Genomic DNA, 20565 nt, shown 5'->3' with positions numbered 1-20565 from the left:
AATCCAACCCGCGAGAAGCACAAGAATATCCGACCTCGCTGTAACCAACGGGGCACGGAGGTGGATGGTGGGAGACGTGTCAGTATGTCGGAGGCCCCTTGGTCATTGACGTAGCTGATTGGTGTAGACAGGACTGTGCAAAAGTTTTAGGAAAGTGTGAAAAAGTGCTGCAAAGAAAGTAAGAAAATAGAAGTCTTAATAGTTTATTTTTGTCAATTAACTAAATTCAAAGTGACTGAACAAAAGAGAAATGTAAATTCCATCAATATATAGTGTGCCCACCCTTTACCTTCACACCAGCATCAGTTCTTCTAGGTCACAGATGTCAAACACAAGGCCCACCGGCCCGCAGCCTCATTTTACGTTGCCTGCTGGGAAATAACATCAGAGTCGGAGCTGAAGCATTGCTCCGACCCCTGTGTAGTGGCCGGCACTTGTAATTGCAGGCGCAGCTCTTGTTTAAAAATAATGGGAACACGGCCTGCATTTACAAACAGATTTTAATGGGAGCTGCTCTTTCTAATTATAAGCATCGGCCATTAAACAGGGGTCAGTACTTCCGTTCACCCCGCCTGCAGCTCTGGTCCGACGGCGTGGTGCAAAGTATGAGACCACTGACCTCTGCGCCGTAGTAAAAGGGCAGCGGTCACAAACTCAGCAGTGGCTGCCACTGCTGCTGAGCCGAAGCTGCAAGCAAGGTGAGTGTAATGCCTGTAGGAATGCTGCCAAAGGCCAGTAGAATGGTAAAATGGTAGAGGTGGAAGGGTCCTCCAGGGTCATCGGGTCCAACCCCCTGCTCAGTGCAGGATCACTAAATCATCCCAGATAGTTGTCTGTCCAGCCTTTGTTTGAACACTTCCATTGAAGGAGGACTCTCCACCTCACGTGGTAACCTGTTCCACTCATTGATCTCCCTCACTGTCTAATTTCTAATCTGTGTCTCCTCCCTTTCAGTTTCATCCCATTGCTTCTAGTCTTTCCTTGTGCAGATGAGAATAGGGCTGATCCCTCTGCACTGTGACAGCCCTTCAGATATTTGTAGACAGCTATTAAGTCTCCTCTCAGCCTTCTCTTCTGCAAGCTACACATTCCCAGATCATTTAACCGTTCCTCATAGGACATGATTTGCAGACCACTCACCATCTTGGTAACTCTTCTCTGAACTTGCTCCAGTCTGACTATGTCTTTTTTAAAGTGGGGTGCCCAGAACTGGACACAGTATTCCAGATGAGGTCTGACTAAGGAAGAGTAGAGGGGGATAATGACCTCACATGATCTAGACTCTATGCTCCTCTTAATACAACCCAGAATTGTGTTTGCCTTTTTTTGCTGCTGCATCACATTGTTGACTCATGTTCAGTCTATGATCTATTAGTATACCCAAGTCCTTTTCACATGTGCTGCTGCTCAGCCCAATTCCTCCCATTCTGTATGTGCTTTTTTTCATTTTTCTTGCCCAGATGTAGGACTTTGCACTTGTTAAATACCATTCTGTTAGTTGCTGCCCACTGTTCAAGCTTTTCTAGATCTTTTTGAATCCTCTCTCTCTCTCTCTCTATTGTTAGCTGTCCCTCCTAGCTTTGTATCATCTGAAAATTTGATCAGTTTCCCATCAATTCCCTCCTCCAGATCATTTATAAAAATGTTGACCAACACTGGGCCTAGGATAGAGCCTTGTGGTTCCCCACTTGATACATTCTTCCACTTGGATGTGCGGCCATTTATGACCACTCTTTGAGTACGATCACTCAGCCAGCTGTGAATCCACCTAACAGTTGCCTTGTCAATCCCAGATTTGGTCATTTTTTCAATAAGTAAGGTATGAGATAGTTTGTCAAATGCTTTACTAAAGTCAAGGTATATTATGTCTACTACACTGTAGGGGGGTTGCTATTGGCCTCTGGTCGGGCAGCATCCCTGGGACCACTACGGGTGTCACTATTAATACTGGGGCTAATATAAGGGACACTGTTACAACTGGGGCCACTACTGTCTCCATTATTACTACTGGGACCACTATGAGGTCACTGTTACTACTCAGACCATTATGGAGGCTACTATCCCTACTGCAGCCACTATGAGTGTCACTGTTACTAATGCGGGCATTATAGGGTCATTGTTACTACTTGGATCACTATGGGGGACACTTACTACTGGGGCCATTATTACTACTGGGACCACTATGAGGGCACTGTTACTACTGGGGCCACTATTAGATCACTACAACTACTGTGGCCATTATGGGGGTCACTATTACTAATGGGGCCACTATGGGGGTCACTATCACTACTGGGGGCACTGTTACTACTACAGCTACTGTGGGGCACTGTTACTACTGGACTAATATGGGGGGTCACAATTAGGGCTTGCTCATACAGGTGTAAGCACATTTTGGTCATAAAAATTCACTGCTTATTTGCATGAGCAAAAATCGGTTACAATCAGGTCTTTCAGCCACTCCGACATCTTTTTATGTGCGCAAATACATTGTGTATTTTGCACACACAAAAAAGAGTGCAGACAGGTCATTGAAATGGTGTGCAAATAAACACGTTTCCTGTGTATTTACTGTGCCCGCCCATACACTTCAATGGCTTATTGAGATGCTTAATAGCAAAACAGGTCATGCCACATACTCTTTCCTGCATTTGCACATCGCGTTAAAAATACACTCATGTGAACAAACCCATTGAAATAAATAGGTTCTATTCACTTTGCATTACTCATGTGCTTCACTGCTGCCTGCAGACACTCATTATTGTACCGTTCTCCGCCATGCTTTACTGCTGCCTGCAGAGACTCATTATTGTACTGCTCTCCCCCATGCTTTACTGCTGCCTGCAGACACTTATTATTGTACCGATCTCCACTATGCGTCACTGCTGCCTGCAGACACTCATTATTTGTACCGCTCTCCATCATGCTTCACTGCTGCCTGCAGACACTTATTATTGTACTGATCTCCACTATGCATCACTGCTGCCTGCAGACACTCATTATTTGTACTGCTCTCCACCATGCTTTACTGCTGCCTGCAGACACTCATTATTATACTGCTCTTCCCCATGCTTCACTGTTGTCTGCGGACACTTATTATTGTACTGATCTCCACTATGCGTCACTGCTGCCTGCAGACACTTATTATTGTACCGCTCTCCACCATGCTTTAGTGCTGCCTGCAGACACTCAATATTGTACCGCTCTCCAACATGCTTCACTGCAGCCTGCAGACACTCATATTATACCGCTCTCCACCATGCTTCGCTGCTGCCTGGAGACACTTATTATTGTACTGCTCTTCCCCATGCTTCACTGCTGCCTGCAGACACTTATTATTGTTCCGATCTCCACTATGCGTCACTGCTGCCTGCAGACACTCATTATTTGTACCGCTCTCCACCATGCTTCGCTGCTGCCTGCAGACACTCATTATTATACTGCTCTTCCCCATGCTTCACTGCTGCCTGCAGACACTTATTATTGTACCGATCTCTATTATGCGTCACTGCTGCCTGCAGACACTCATTATTGTACCGATCTCCACCATGCTTCACTGCTGCCTGCAGACACTCGTTATTGTACCATTCTCCCCCAAGCTTCACTGCTGACTGCAGACACTTATTATTGTACCGCTCTCCAGCCCTTCACCAAACAAACTGCCTTCTCTTGCAGCCAAATATTTCACATTGTGACTCATTAGTCCAGAGCCCCTGCTGCCATTGTTCTGCACCGCAATTCCTATGTTTTTGTGCATAGTTGAGTCACTTGGCCTTGTTTCTATATGGAAGGTATGGCTGTTGGCCACAATTCTTCTATGAAGACTACTTCTGGCCAGACTCCTCTGAACAGTAGATGGGTGTACCTGGGCGTACCACTGGTTTCTGCCAGTCATGGGCTGACGGCACTGCTGGATCTCTTCCAATTTCAAAAGGAAATAAGCATGATGTGTTTTATCATCTGCTGCATTAAGTTTCCCCGGTGGACCAATGCGTCTATGAACCTCAATGTTGCCCAATTCGTTGTGATTCTTCAAAAGAGTTTGAACAGCCATCCTGAAACCCCGGTCTGCTTTGAAATCTTTGCTGGGAGAAACCTTGCTGATGTAGTACAATTACCTTGTGTCTTGTTGCTGTGCTTAGTCCTGCCATGGTGTATAACCTGTGTGACATGAAGCTGTCTTCCACAACCTTCCCTTTGTAGCAGAGTTAGGCTGTTGCTCACCCAGTTTTAAGCCTCCTACACAGCTGTTTCAGTTAATGACTTTACATCAACCTACACATGAAAATGATACTCATTATCCCCTCTTTGATATAACTGGTTAATTATACACTTGACTATAATCCTGCAAAATCCCTGACTGTGTGCAAATGTACCTAGAAGAACTGATATTGTGTTGAAGACAAAGAGCGGTCACAACAAATATTGATGTGATGCAGATTTCTCTTTTGTTCAGTCACTTTGTATTTTGTTAATTGACAAAAATCAACTATTAACACTTGCTGTTTGAAAGCTTTCTTACTTGGCAGCATTTTTCCACAATTACCTAAAACTTTTTTACAATCTATACATATAAGGGTGCATTCACACGAACGTATATCGGCTCGGTTTTCACGCCGAGCCGATATACGTTGTCCTCGGGTGCAGAGGGGGGAGGATGGAAGAGCCAGGGCCAGGAACTGAGGCTCCCGCCCCCTCTCTGCCTCCTCTCCGCCCCTCTGCACTATTTGCAGTGAGAGGAGGCGGGACGGGGCGGGGCTAAAGTCTGTTAATTGGCCCCACCCCCGTCCCGCCTCTCCCCATTGCAAATAGTGCAGAGGGGCGGAGAGGGGGCGGGAGCACAGTTCCTGGCCCTGGCTCTTCCATCCTCCCCCCTCTGCACACGAGGACAACGTATATCGGCTTGGCGTGAAAACCGAGCCGATATACATTCGTGTGAATGCACCCTCAAGGCGATAGCCCTCACTGACTGGCTAACAGACTTACCACTAATTTTCTAATTTCCCAATGAAATTTGGCACGATCATTCTTTAGGTGCTAAATAGGAAAATTACAGGGGTCACAACTTGATTATTCAATGCTAAGTGCAAAAGAAAGTGACCCCCCCTATGCACTGTACCTAATCTAATTCTCTAAATTTCTGATGTCGTACAAACTTAAAATTTGGGATGATCATTCTTTAGGTCCTAAACAGGAAAAGTAAAGGGGTTGCAACTTGATTATTCAATTCTAAGTGCAAAAGCAAGTGTCTCTCCCCCCATCACCCATGTTATGTACCTAATCTAATTCTCTAACTATCTGATGTCTTACAAACTTGAAATTTGGCACAACCATTCTTTAAGTCGTAGATAGAATGGAATAATGAAGTTGCGATTCCTTTACTTTTCCTAAGTTCAAAAGTAAGAGACCCCCTATGTTATGTATCTAATCTAATTCTCTAACTTGCTGGTGTCGTACAAACGTGAAATTTGGCACAAACATTCTTTAGGTCCTACAAAAGAAAAGTAAAGGGGTCACAATTCGATTATTCTATTCTAAGTGTAAAAGTAAGTGACCCCCCCCTATGAAATGTAACTAAAAACACACATCTGAATGGCACAAACATGAAATTTGCCACAACCATTCTTTAGGCCCAAATAGGAAAAGTAAAGGGGTTGCAACTTCAACATTCAATTCTAAGCGTGAAAAAATGAAAATCTGGGATACATAACATAGTTCTTTAATAATAATAATAATCTTTATTTATATAGCACCAACATATTCCGCAGCGCTTACATAGACAGGGGATACAGAGAGACAAAAGTACAAACATTACAGAACCACGGTTACATAGTAATCAGTTGGAGGAAACAATAGGGGTGCGGGTCCTGCTCCAACGAGCTTACATACTACAAGTAATGGGGTGATACAGAAGGTAAAGGGCTGGAGATGTGCGCGGTATGGCGAGGTGGAGAGTGAGGGATGCTGTGCACGTAGACAATGGTCAGATGTTCAGCTGTGTGACGACAAAATCGGTATGACTGCAGGGGCAGTTGATGGTGGCTGGCAAGGATTGCAGTCAGTAGGTCAGGGAGCATGTTATCAGGTGGCATACAGAGGGGTTTGGTTTAGGGGATATGGTATGCCTCCCTGAAGAGTTGCGTTTTTAGAGCACGCCTGAAATTTTGTCCTGGACTGAGTGCTGGATTGCCCGGGTATCCTTTGGTAGTGCATTCCAGAGGACTAGTGATGCTCTGGAGAAGTCTTGGGGGCGGGAATGAGAAGTTTGAATTATAGGGGTACACAGTCTAGTTTTGTTAGCAGAGCTGGGTGATGGATTGAGATGAGGGAGGCAATATAAGGGGGCGCTGCGCTGTGGGCAGGGCTTTATGGATGAAAGTAGTGAGTTTAAATTGTATTCTGTATTTAACGGGCAGCCAGTGCAGTGACCGGCACAGGGCAGAGGCATCCGAGTACCGGCTGGACAGGAAGATGAGCCTGGCTGCCGCATTCAGGATGGATTGGAGGGGGTAGAGTCCGGTGCAGGGGAGGCTGATCAGCAACGAGTTGCAAAAATTGAGCCGAGAGCTGATGAGGGCAACAATAAGCGTTTTTAGCGTGTCCACAGTGAGAAAAGAGCGGATTCTTGTGATGTTCTTGAGGTGCAGCTGGCATGTTCATGGGAGAGATTGGATGTAGGGGGTAAAGGAGTCGAATATGATCGCAAGGCAGCGGGGATGTTGTCTAGGAGTTATGGTGGCACCACACACTGATATGGAGATGTCAGGATGAGGTCGGTTAGTAGAGGGCGGAAATACCATTAGGTAAGTTTTAGAGAGGTTTAGTTTTAGGCCCCCAGTCCACGGGCGTGATTTCGCCCCCGTGTTAAATTGCCGTCGAATCACGCGGTCTGAAGCTTTCCATAGCATTGCTATGGAAAGCACCGGCCCCTGTGCACGAGCAGGGAATCACTGCGATTCTCCACTCGCAGCCAGCAATTCCGCTATTCAACGCGGTCATCATGTCTGTCAAATAGGCTGACATTGGAAATCCGTCTGCCGGCTCCTGCTCCCGGACAGCGGCTCCTGCGGTGGAGACCCGTCGCGGGATACCGCAATGCCCCTGGACAGGGGGCCTTAGGTAGAGAGAGGACATGGTGTTAGAGACAGCGGACAGACAGTCGGTGATGTTTTGGAGGAAAGGCGCAGAGATGTCACAGGAAGAGGTGTATAGCTGGGTGTCGTCAGCATACAGGTGGTATTGGAGGCCAAATCTCCTGATGGTTTGTCAAATAGAGGCTGTGTAGATGGAGAAAAGAAGGGGGTTGAGGACCTGGGGGACCTGGGGGACCCCAACAGCAAGGGGAAGAAGAGGGGAGGTAGAGCCAGCAAAGGAGACACTGAATGAGCAGTCAGATAGGTAGGAGGAGAACCATCTTTAAACCATAAAGCCATAAAGCCTAGGGAAATGATTTGTATACTGAGGAGAATCTAATGCTCTTCTATGTGTATAAACTGAGGAGAATGTACCTCCCCTCTGCGTGTATATACTGAGGAGAATGTACCTCCCCTCTGTGTGTATATACTGAGGAGAATCTACCTCGCCTCTGTGTGTATATACTGAGGAGAATCTACCTCCCCTCTGTGTGTATATACTGAGGAGAATCTATCTCGCCTCTGTGTGTATATACTGAGGAGAATCTACCTCACCTGTACGTGTATATACCGAGGGGAATCTACCTCACCTCTACGTGTATATACCGAAGGGAATCTACCTAACCTCTACGTGTATATACTGAGGAGAATCTACCTCACCTGTATTTGTATATACTGAGGAGAATCTACCTGCCCTCTCTATGTGTATATACTGAGGGGAATCTACCTCACCTCTATGTGTATATACTGAGGAGAATCTACCTCCCCTCTCTGTGTATATATACTGAGGAGAATCTACCTCCCCTCTATGTGTACATACTGAGGAGAATCTACCTCCCCTCTCTGTGTATATACTGAGGTGAATCTACCTCACATCTGTGTATATATACTGAGGAGAATGTACCTCACCTCTATGTGTATATATTGAGGAGAATCTACCTCCCCTCTCTGTGTATATACTGAGGTGAATCTACCTCACCTCTGTGTGTGTATATACTGAGGAGAATGTACCTCACCTCTATGTGTATATACTGAGGAGAATCTAACTCACCTCTATGTGTATATACTGAGGAGAATCTACCTCCCCTTTCTGTGTATATATACCTAGGAGAATCTACCTCCCCTTTCTGTGTATATATACCTAGGAGAATCTACCTCCCCTCTCTGTGTATATTCTGAGGAGACTCTACCTCACCTCTATGTGTATATACTGAGGAGAATCTACCTCACCTCTATGTGTATATACTGAGGAGAATCTACCTCACCTCTATGTGTATATACTAAGGAGAATCTACCTCACCTGTATTTGTATATACTGAGGAGAATCTACCTGCCCTCTCTATGTGTATATACTGAGGGGAATCTACCTCACCTCTATGTGTATATACTGAGGAGAATCTACCTCCCCTCTCTGTGTATATATACTGAGGAGAATCTACCTCCCCTCTATGTGTATATACTGAGGAGAATCTACCTCCCCTCTCTGTGTATATACTGAGGTGAATCTACCTCACATCTGTGTATATATACTGAGGAGAATGTACCTCACCTCTATGTGTATATATTGAGGAGAATCTACCTCCCCTCTCTGTGTATATACTGAGGTGAATCTACCTCACCTCTGTGTGTGTATATACTGAGGAGAATGTACCTCACCTCTATGTGTATATACTGAGGAGAATCTAACTCACCTCTATGTGTATATACTGAGGAGAATCTACCTCCCCTTTCTGTGTATATATACCTAGGAGAATCTACCTCCCCTTTCTGTGTATATATACCTAGGAGAATCTACCTCCCCTCTCTGTGTATATACTGAGGAGACTCTACCTCACCTCTATGTGTATATAATGAGGAGAATCTACCTCACCTCTATGTGTATATACTGAGGAGAATCTACCTCACCTCTATGTGTATATACTAAGGAGAATCTACCTCACCTTTATGTGTATATATTGAAAGGCTGTAAAGTACATAAGGAAGCGGTCAGGGACTGCAGGGATGGAGCCTTTAGTTTAAGAAGGGGCTGCAATCTCCAATCTGGGGTTAAATTTGAATAAAAATGGGCGCTACCTTTAAGGGTAAAAAGTGAGGAGAGTGGGAGGGGCAGCACATTCTACAGATGGACATTGGTACATGCAGTCTGAGGAGAATTTACCGCTCCTGTATGTGTATACATATTTTATTCCTCGGCTCCTCTGAAATAACTATGACTCCATACAATTTGCGTGCAAACAACAGGTAAATTCCTGTACCAAATTAGTGTGGGCAAAGCCAGGTATATCAGCTAGTACTGTATATATAGCAAGCTTTAATTGGACACTTACCACATTCAATGGTTTCTATATTAAATGTAATGTTTCTTCAAGGTTTTTGGTTACAATAACAATATAGCAACTTGCACTTATGATCAGTGCTGTACATAGAAGAGATGGGTCCCCATAGGAAAAACTTAAATAGGCCCCCAATTATGATGTCCGATTTTGCCACCCAGGACAGGCGGGCCACATCTTTGTTTCTCACTCCTACATCCAATTCCCATTCCACTGGGAACGATTCTCCACCTCCTTATGTACTAATAATGCAGTTCCCCTGTGGGGGGGGGGGGGGGGGGGGCTTTCTGCAAGCATTCCGACTACCAAGTAGCAAAAGGGAAAATAGATGGTGCAATCAGATCTGAGGCCCTTTCTGTCAAAGCCACCCCCCCCCCCCCCCGTGTTACATACATTGTTGGTTATGATGAGCATTACAGGTAATGGGAAAAAAAATCTTTTCTTGTTTACAGAGTTGGACTTTGTGACCAGTGAGACTTATGTCTTTGACTATGAGGGTCTGGTGTTCACCGGTCTCCAAGAACAAGGCTTTGCAAAGTCAGCAGTGAAGCTGAAATGCAGAACAGAGATCAGCGGGACGGCCCCTAGGCTCCGATTCCTTAAGGTAAGGAAAAGGAAAAAACACAAGTTTCTCATTTCATTCAACTATGCGAGAAGCGAAAACTTTAATTTTCTGCTTTGCTTGCCTGAGCAGGATGCAATTACATCTATTATTTTAGGAAGTGCTCTTGATGCAATTTCAAACATATGCCAGATAGTTATCAACCAGTCACGGACTTAAAGGATTTGTTCTGCTTTCTGCTCGGCGACACAAAAGAAAATAATTTGAACTGAACAACAAACCTTTATTGGATCAATGCAATTGCTGAGAAAGTGAACAGCAGACTATAATTTCATCATCTATTATTTAATCATCTGCTGTCAGGGCTTTAAACCGTAATTGCAAGGCTGAAATCTGAACTTATGCACAAGAAAGAAAGTGTGTACATGTACATATCTGCGTGCTCCTGTGTTTGTGCGAGAGAAGTCCCTGAAGTTCGTACATTTTTCATCACTCCAATACTAGATAATTGGCTTGTAAAACACTGTTCCACCTTAATTTATGTCCTGGAACTCCCCTTTAATTAAAGAGTATATACACCTGTGTCATGTAAAAAATTATTACATACTTTTAAATATGTACCTATGATCTTTGAGAAATTCAAGTTCCACTAAGATGTTGGCACATTTCTGCATTGCTTGTTTTAGTCTCATGTTCTGCTTTCTTTGACATCCTGCTTGTGCAGCTGCATGTTCAGAGCTCAGCTAGCATTCCAATGAAACTGCTTCCTCTCCTTTTCTGTCAATGCTCTTGTCTATATGTAAGTGGGAAGTGCTCCCCCCACCCCTTACACATTGCAGAAAAAGGTCTTGGAAATTGCTAGGCATTCAAGAGAGAGATTGTCCCCTTCATCAAGGCCCTGAAACTTACTAGGAACCAGATAGAGACTGCAGTGTGTGCTGAGGTGTTGTATGGCTCTGAAGGAGGCCAAGCTTGACAGTGTACAGAAGTCACAGGGGCTGTGAGTGAGGACTGGGAGACAGCTTAAAGCTACAGTAGTGTCCCTTGTTTCTGGAGGGCACCCAAGCTGGCTAGAGAACTGTGGGGGCAGTGGCCAGAAAAGCTGAAGCAGGGACCTGTGTGAGAAGCCACGGGGAGATTGTAGGTGGGTGCTGCAGTGCAAAACAGCAGGAACTGCAAAGGTCTGCTTGGGAAGGGCCCTTGAAGGGGTGATATTTTAGGAGAAAAGTACTAAGCCCCACACAATAATAATGCTCCTTAGTGACCCTGTCATACTAATAGTGCCTCTAAGTTCCCCCTTAACAGTAATAGTGCCACATAGTGCCCCCACACAGTAATAGTGCTTCTCAGTGCCCTACCCAGTAATAATACCTCTTAGTGACCTTCTTAAAGTAGTAGTGTTTCTTGGTGCCCCCATCACAGTAGTGATGTCCCTAAATAATACCTCCTGTGTGCAGTTCACCTCCACCACTCCCTGATTCCTCCCCCCACCTTCCTGGCTAGGCTGAGCAGAGCTTTGCCCCTCGACCCTGCACCACTTCTTTCCCGATTTTCAATACTGAAGGGATCACAAGAGCCGACTGCTTCCTGCTCCAACATTACCCGCATCTTGAGAATGTAGACAGCGTAAAAATCAAGGTGTGTGGTGTTCCTCTCGGGGATAGCCCCTGATATTTGGCGTTGTCCTGTTGGATCCAGGATGGTTGGGTGGCATGGTTATTCACCTGCTGTGGCTACAGATATCTCCATAGTGCTTCGGAGATGGTTGGCAAGAAACAGGAGAGTAACTTGTGACTTTAGGGTTGGCATACATACAAGGTACATTTTCACGCCAGAACTCTGGCACATGACCCTTCTTTATGTTTTCTGTTAGAGCTTCACTATAAATGATAACTTCTTGCAGCCACCACTAGAGGGAGTTCAAGAGCTAACTGTATACTGTGTTACTATGGAGTTTAATGTATAAATTGTATACAGTATTTCCCCTAGTGGTGGTTGGTCGAAGTTATAACGTCATCATTCAGTCCCTGCCCTGACTACTACAAAGATACATTAAGAAATGATTCCGTATTAATCTGTCTGAACATATAAAATATACATCAGTAATATAAAGTTACAAAGCAGCAGTAATTACATACATACAACAGCAATTTGAAATCTACTCACAGTTTAAGGGTGCATTCCCACGAACGTATATCGGCTTGGTTTTCACGCCGAGCCGATACACGTTGTCCTCGTGTGCAGGAGGGGGGGGGGATGGAAGAGCCAGGAGCAGGAACTGAGCTCCCGCCCCCTCTCTGCCTCCTCTCCGCCCCTCTGCACTATTTGCAATGGGGAGAGGTGGGGGGGCTAATTCTCGGCAATTAGCCCCACCCCTGGCCCGCCTCTCCCCATTGCAAATAGTGCAGAGGGGCGGAGAGGAGGCAGAGAGGGGGCGGGAGCTCAGTTCCTGCTCCTGGCTCTTCTATCCCCCCCTCCCTTCCTGCACACGAGGACAACGTGTATCGGCTCGGCGTGAAAACCGAGCCGATATACGTTCGTCTGAATGCAGCCTAATGCAAAAATGTCATCAGAAAATGAAATAGTCTATAAATCTAATTTTAATGTTAAACATATTTTTAAAGAATTTTGGGGGCAGTTTTTAAGCATTTGATGTCGTGATCTATAGTTAGAATATTTGAATATGCTGCAGTTTTCACACCAACTGCTAATAGTCTAAAACTTTCAGTTCTATAGAGAAAACTGATCAGCCATCATCTCATTATCATAACAGGCAGGATTACAATAAAAGGTGACACCTATATATATATCGATAACACAAGATCGACCATTCACAATAGGTGATGTCACAGCTCACCTCCTCTCACTCCCTGCACATACAATGCCTATTTTCAATACCTTTTTTTCACTGATTTTTTTTTTTGGGGGGGGGGGGACTTTGTTTTACCAGGGTTAACATGCAAAAAGTTAAAAATATAGTTTTTTAAATCGTATAGCACTTATTTTTAAAAGGAGTATATTTACACCAAAATAAAATGCAGGAATGGGTTTCCCATAGTCTCAGATTATATGATGACAATGTTGTCTCTTTTTTTTACATTTTATTCTGTGATTTTTTTAAAACTTTTTTTTGTAACATCCATACCCCCCATGACATCATACAAGATCTCTGGGCGACATTTCCAATGTTTTTTTTTAATTTCAGTTTTCTACAGTAGCTGTGGCATTCAAAAGAACCCCAATTACAGGCAAAAACATCCTCCTATGTCTGACATTGACTTGCAGGAATGCTGCCTTCCAATAGGTGGCTCTGTAGAGGTATTGGTCCATCTTCCTATTTCCCAAAGGACCATGCATGGCCCTATAAGTTTCCTCATACCTTCTAGGTGCATTCAATAAGTAGAGACCATACCCTTCCTGTCCCCCATCATAGGCTGCTCACTAGTCATGCTGGAAACCTACTGCACACTGATGAGGGGCAATCACCCTGAAACAGTCTGCCTGTACATGGCTATCTTTTCCTTCTGGAGAGGACTCTGACTTTGGCTTATATTCCCAGTCACTGTCACAAGGCTTTTTTAAAGTTCTGACATTGACTTGCATGAATGCTGCCTTCCAATAGGTGGCGCTGCAGAGGCATTCTTCCATCTTCCCATTTGTGCATCTCCCTGTAGTGACATTAATCACTGTTAGAGCCGGGATGGGGTATGTTAAGACCCTGCAGCCCTTACAGGGATTGCTGCTGATCACGTGATTGCCAGGTCCCATACGGTGGTTGCTGCTGATCATGTGATCGCCAGATCCCATACAGGAAATGGAACTGCTGCTTCCTGCATTCTCTAAATAGCACTCATTGAGTTTAAAACCCTCTTCTGTCTTCTCCTCTGGGTCCTCAACTGTCACAGACCTGTTCCTGGTGGATTGCAGGAGCTTTAATCCCATGCTGTATTTTTACTCTGGTGCTGGATCAGAGCGCAGGACCAAGCACCTAATATTTATGGCACTTGGTCTTTAATGGGATAAAGATGTGCAAAATTAGAAAAACCTTCTAAAAAAAATAGTGCCACCTTTATCCACAGGTTGTGCCTGGTATTGCAGCTCAGTTACACTGAAGTGAATGGTGCTAAACTGCAATACTATTTACACCCTTCAAAAACGTGTGGCGCTGTTTTTGGAAGAGAACAGGTATTTTTTTTCCTACTCCCTTTATATAGAATTGTGCATTTATTTGATAAGAATAGAAAGCGAAGAACACAAATACAAAGCGGGCGCTCTGCACTGCATACCAATGTGTAAAGTATTAAGGCTGAATGACTTCCTGTTACCTGGCAGCCAGCTGTAATGGTAAGAACCTCAGCGCACTGCTGTTCTCCGCCTATGGAACATACGTACTCTAATTATTGAGCGGAGCAGGTTTTCGTAGAGCCCAGGGGCACGGCGTGATATATGGTGATGTCTATCAACATTTACTAGCTGGAAAATACTTCCAGATTTCTACCACATAATTCCTACGCTGGGAATTCGCTTTAACCCGCCGTCGGATTTGAACTAATTTTGGCAGAATCTCCTTTTTTAGTGTCTTAGAATATTCTTGCCTTTTTTTCTTCATTTTTTAAAAACTGTATGAATTTTTTTTATTCTTTTTTTTTTGTAGATCCGTAACATCGAACTTCAGGAGTACAGCGGCGTTTGGCCCGCGGATGAGTTTACAACTTCCGAGAAACTCAGTGAATTACTGAAAAAGCAGCTCGCTAAACCAATTATGTTTGAGTACGACCGCGGTCAAGTTGGCGATTTGCACATACCAAGCGGATTATCGCAGACTACCGCTAATCTATTGAGAGGTATTGTGAATATCCTGCAGCTCAGCATAAAGGAAAACAAGAACATCTACATGTTGAAAGAGGTAAATTACAAAGGAGGTTCAAGTGTTTTGGGCTTTTTGTTAGGTCCGAGTCGGACGCCAAAAATATCTCATTCAGAATGGACATAATTAGAGATGAGCGAGCACGCTCGGATAAAGCAGTTAGTCGAGAGAGCATCGCTCTTCTCGAGTAACTGCTCACTGGTCCGAGCAGGCTTGGGGGGGCGGCGGGGGTAGCGCGGGGGGGAGAGTGAGAGAGATCTTTCTCTTTCCCCCCCGCTATCCCCTGAGCGCCCCCCCCCCCCCCATCCCGAGCCTGCTTGGACCAGTAAGCAGTTACTCGAGAAGAGCGATGCTCACTCAAGTAACTGCTTCATCTGAGCGTGCTCGCTCATCTCTAGGCATAATAGTTGTCCAAAAAGTTGGATATGGACATTATTAGAAAACACAGAGAACAAAACTATTAAGTAACAAAACTAAAACTATTAAATAATAAATATTTCCATATCATAGTGGTAAAAGAAAAACCTGCCTGAAAATGGGACAGTTGCCCTAACCAGGACGGCTCCACGTCTGGAATCAGGGGGCCACCTAGACTGTCCATGGGGGCGACAACTGACCGATGTAAATAACAACAGTCACAACACTACTAGAAAACAGATGTACAATATGAAGAAATAAGTACGAACACCCTGGACTTATCTGATTGAGATGATACCAGGCGGAACGCCACCATGCAGAGAAATAACCGGTACCCTCTGAGAGGAGGAGCTGGAACGTGTATACTACAATAATGGTTGATTGGCTGGCTAAGGAAACTGCGTCCTGCCAACCAATCAAACCCTACACCAACAGATGGATGTTAAAAAGTCACCGAATGACAGGGCACATCCACCAACGTTGCAGTCACATGGGTCAGGCTGATGTCATGACGGTAGCCTGGACCAACTTCCGTGTTGCAGCCAGTGCACCACAACAGGTTTTTAAAGCAATTGGAGGGGTATATTATCTGCAGTTGTTCTTTTTCTGCACCAATTCCGCTACATGTGAACGTACCCTTCACTTAGATCTGTCTCAGGCCGTATTCACATAGCCAAGAGCCAGTTGGACGCAACTTGTATTGCGCAGCACACCGCACATTATATGTCCTATTATCGTGCAAGACTACAGGGCATGTAGGGATTTTTCAAACTTGTACCATCATGGGTTCATTTTCTACGCAAGTTCTGTCCATCATCCCAGACACGGACAGAACTTGTGCGAGAATATCGGCCATGAGAATACGGACTAACTGATCCATTAAAAAGATGAAAACCTTAGTATCCATTCGCTTCAGTTTGGCCTCCGCCTTTGAATCTCCTTATGGGATTGTAGATGTGAATTGATCCTTACTGCTGATCGCTGTGGGTCTCAGGAGCGGGATACTCAGATCAGCTTATTTTTGACGGACTCTTCTAGCAAAAAGACTTTCTGTTTAAAGGGGTTGCCAGATTTGGACTATCCATCCAAAGCGGACATTACCTTTAAATAGAAAGCCATAAGTCACCAGAGAAGATATTGGCCATCTTGGGCGCTTTACTTGCTTGTCAAACAGCAGAGCTGATTGAGCCCCATGGGAAACAGTTGTGCAGCACCATATGGGGTCATTATGAGAAGCGGGGGAACACATGCTGGGTAATGAGGGTGAGAATATGCCATGGTGAATATATGAACCTTTGCCGCAAGAAAACATTGACATATAAGTAAGACACTTCCCCATAAAGAAGGATTTGTGACTGCTCCGAGACAGATGTTTTCAGTAGAATGTGAATGATTGCTGGAGAAAAAATGCTTTGTCTTGAGAGACCGAGATATGTTAATGAGAATCTGTATTTTAAATCGGGGTATGATCTTTACATCAGCATAAGAGCGGGAGAGAAATACCTTTGAGATGGATCACTCTATGGCGAGTGCAGAGGTCGATTCTTGAGATTCTGGGCAAGGAGCTTTCATCTGCGGAACAAGAAAGTGTTATTTGTAAGAATAGGGTCACCATAGGGCAGAGATACCTGGAGAGATGATGAATGGAACATGAGGCCTTTGTACGAAATGAAAAAGCGTGGGTTCACTCATTGTAGCGTGGCGTAATATGTATATGTTAAGATGCACATGAAGGGAGTATTGTTATTCCAAGGAGGCTTGATTGCCGGCGCAAATCCTGAACATGTTTCTTTCATGACTTAAGAGAGACCAAGGTAGTAAAATCAATACAAGGCAAAAGTTTCTTTTCTTTGCAGAGGGAATATGTTTCTATTAGACTAAAGGCAATCCCTTTAGTCTATGGGATATGATGGAGTTCGCCATATCGTTGAGGAACAAGGAGGCATCCACGGTAAAGAGTTAGACGTTGGCTGGACTGAGATACAGCAACTTCATTTGTCTAATCCAAACTTATGCCTGATGTACACCACCCTAATCTACTCTACCTAAAATCTGTATAGTCTATGGGGGCATAAAAGGGCAGATATCTACCCCAAACTCCCAATGGAACCTCTTCTGATCCTCAAGCTACTCATGTAGTCAATGTAGACATAGGGTAGAAAGTGGCAGGAAAATGTGAATAGCGGTGTAGTAGTTGATGAAAAGAAGGGTTTGAGAATGGAATTACGTCAGAATGCTCTCCTATGGGAGCTTTGTTAGCGAATGGCTAGGAGGGGCTGGTGAGGCATTTGCCCATTATGTTGAGTATCATTGAAGGTTGGAAAAATCCACTTTGCTTTAGGCAAGATATTTATGACTAAGGAAGCAAACTATACTGTACTCTACCTTACCTTACCTAAAGCCTGTGTAGTCTATAGGGGCATACAAGGGCAGATATCAACTCAAAAACTCTTGGTGGAGCATCTTCTGCTCCTCTGAGTACTCATGAACCTCCGTAGTCAATGTAGATATATGGTGGAAGGTAGCAGGCAGAAGGTGCTTCTTGGTGTAGTAGATGGTACAAAGGGGTGTGAAGAACAGAATTAAGTAAGCATACTCACCTATTGAAGCTTTGTCAGCAACTACTGTAGTAAGAATAGGCAGGTGGGACGTGTGCCCATGGCCTTTGGTATCATCGGAGATTGTAAAAAAGCTACTTTGCCTTAGCCAAGGGATTGGTGGCTAGGGCAACAAATGTATGATTATGCCAGCAAAATGTATTCTGTTCTTCTCTACCCTACCTAAAATCTGTTCAGGCCATGGAGGGCATTCAAGGGCCAACCTCCACCCAAAATTACTAGTGGAATATCTTCTGGTCCACTAAGCGATACAGCTAACAGTCAGACAATATAGTACATTTTAGATGCCTTTGTATCTGGATCAACAATGCCAGATCTCAATAAAGCCATGTTCTCTAACTAACAAAAGACGTAGAAACGCACTAAAAGTTGAAAAGGAGACCTCAATGAGTGCTCTGTGGATCAGATGTGTTCTATATTATATGAAGAGTAGATAATGCAGTTGATACTGTAACAATGCGCAGTCTTCAAAGTAATAGAAGTAAGTTGGGATATTGTCAATGAAGTATAATACATGCGGGGACCATCACAAAAGAATTCACAATTCTTTTAGCCGCTGTGATGGTAGAAGGATTTTATAACACAAATACAAACAGTAGACCTCGGAGCAGAAACCTTGGCCAAGTGTGATGAGTGGCTGATGTAACAACACTCATATATTTAAGTTGCAAATTCATAAGTACTAAATTTTTGGGCGATGGGGAATTAGTGTTGTGTTTTGCCTTCAACTTGAAGCAGCATAAACAGCCATGGAGTAAGCTCTCTGGGTGCCCAACACATGGTTTTCAAAATGCGCCTACCACCCTTTATAAGTGTTGGCTTGACAATCATTCATTTCAAAGCATTGTCTTTTCTAATAATCCCTAATATTATCTATAACACACCCCCATTCCCTGTGCACATGTGCAGTTTTTGGGTGACTTAAAGGGGTATTTCCACCTGAAACCTTCATGGTATACTGTATGCACAGGATATGCCATAAAAGTCTGATAGGTGTGGATCCCAACTCTGGTTCTGGCCACCAAGGTTCCTAGAGGTAGCTTTTTGTGGACACTGTGTGTGCATGCATCCAATGTAAAGAAGGTTCCTCATATTACCCATGCACTTTATAGGTCAATGTAAACATATGGTGGAAGATAGCAAGAAGGAGATGGTTTGTGGGTGCTGAGGTCCATAGAAAAAGGTCGGAAAATAGTATTAAATGATAAAAAATTGACACATATAAAATAGACATGACAAAGTATCCCAGAACTCACATGTTGATATGTTGAGCCAATAAGGAGGGAACATAAGGACACATCTCTATGCAGTCATTCGGCCCCATCAGGAACTACGATCTGTTTCTAATTGTAACCTCCACACCCCTATAGTCAGGCAATATCCCTGCAGGTCTCCAAGTTCTGCAAAGCTGCCATCACAGAATCTCCATATATTGTATCCAAGCAAGAGGCGGTACAACAGGGTACTAGAGCCTCCATGCCTGCCTGTATCACATCTTGTATCCAAGCTAGAGGTGGTACAACAGGGTACTAGAGCCTCCATGAAGCTTGTATCACATCTTGTCTACAGATGTAGGATCCAGCAGCATTCACTCCTCTATTGCAAACCAGTAGGGAAGGGGGGGGGGGGGAGAATGCAAAGCCATAAAATAGGGATAATGAACTAAAAAAGTCCTCGAATCAATGCAGTATTCATAAGTAGAGGGCAGCATAGAAGGTAGATTAATAAAATCCAAGTCTTTATTGGCCCAAATGTTGCCGATCCATTTTTAATATGGAACAATAAAGACTTGGATTTTATTAATCTACCTTCTATGCTGCCGTCTACTTATGAATACTGTATCACATCTTGTATCCAAGCTAGACATGGTACAACAGGGTACTAGAGCCTCCATGCCCACTTGTATCACATCTTGTATCCAAGCTAGAGGTGGTACTACAGGGTACTAGAGCCTCCATGCCCACTTGTATCACATCTTGTATCCAAGCTAGAGGTGGTACTACAGGGTACTAGAGCCCCCATGCCCATCCGTATCACATCTTGTATCCAAGCTATAGGCAGTACAACAGGGTACTAGAGCCTTCATATCTGCCTGTATCACATCTTGTATCTAAGCTAGAGGTGATACAACAGGGCACTAAGAGCCACCCCACATGGGGTCGGTTCTCCACAATAATTGACCGTTTTGCTCTGATATTGTAATCACTTACTTATATTAACGTTACAATCACACAGAGGTAGTTTCCTCCATCCAACAACTTCTTGGGAAGGGATTTTTTTTGACAATAAGTGTAGGAGCCCCGTGGTTTATGGTTCATGGTTGCTTCTTGAATTATGTTCTCTGCCAGAGTGCAGCATTAATGTTGCTTAGGACCCCTGGGGAAGAACATACAACAGGCTTAGTTCACCTTCATCATGCATCAGGCTCAATCAATCAAGGGTTGAAGGACTTTCAGAAGTTTTGTTTGCAGGAGTCTCCACAGCAGGGGAGAGTTCGAGAAACTGCGGCGGCACCTGCAGCCTGTAAAGTGGAAGCTGCTATAGCCTCTGTCATTCATAAGTGGATGCCGAGTGCCGCCAGATGGAGAGGAGGTTGTGCTGTGGATGTCCCATGTAATGTTTTCTTTAGTACTCACAA

The 20565-nt window shown here is 44.3% G+C and overlaps 1 protein-coding gene across 1 annotated transcript in view; it reads left to right on the top strand.

Moving 5' to 3' along the window:
• LOC136620322 (vitellogenin-1-like) overlaps positions 1-20565 on the top strand; it is a 142186-nt gene that overhangs the window by 5620 nt on the left and 116001 nt on the right. The window contains exons 3-4 of the mRNA XM_066595019.1: positions 9916-10067; positions 14680-14931. Coding sequence (XP_066451116.1) covers positions 9916-10067; positions 14680-14931 — 404 coding nt within the window. The remainder of the gene's footprint in view (positions 1-9915; positions 10068-14679; positions 14932-20565) is intronic.

The sequence above is a fragment of the Eleutherodactylus coqui genome, chromosome 3 (genome assembly GCF_035609145.1).
Source record: "Eleutherodactylus coqui strain aEleCoq1 chromosome 3, aEleCoq1.hap1, whole genome shotgun sequence".
NCBI lineage: Eukaryota > Metazoa > Chordata > Amphibia > Anura > Eleutherodactylidae > Eleutherodactylus > Eleutherodactylus coqui.
The sequence above is the reverse complement of the archived record's forward strand: the minus strand, read 5'-3'. Positions and strand labels throughout refer to the sequence as shown.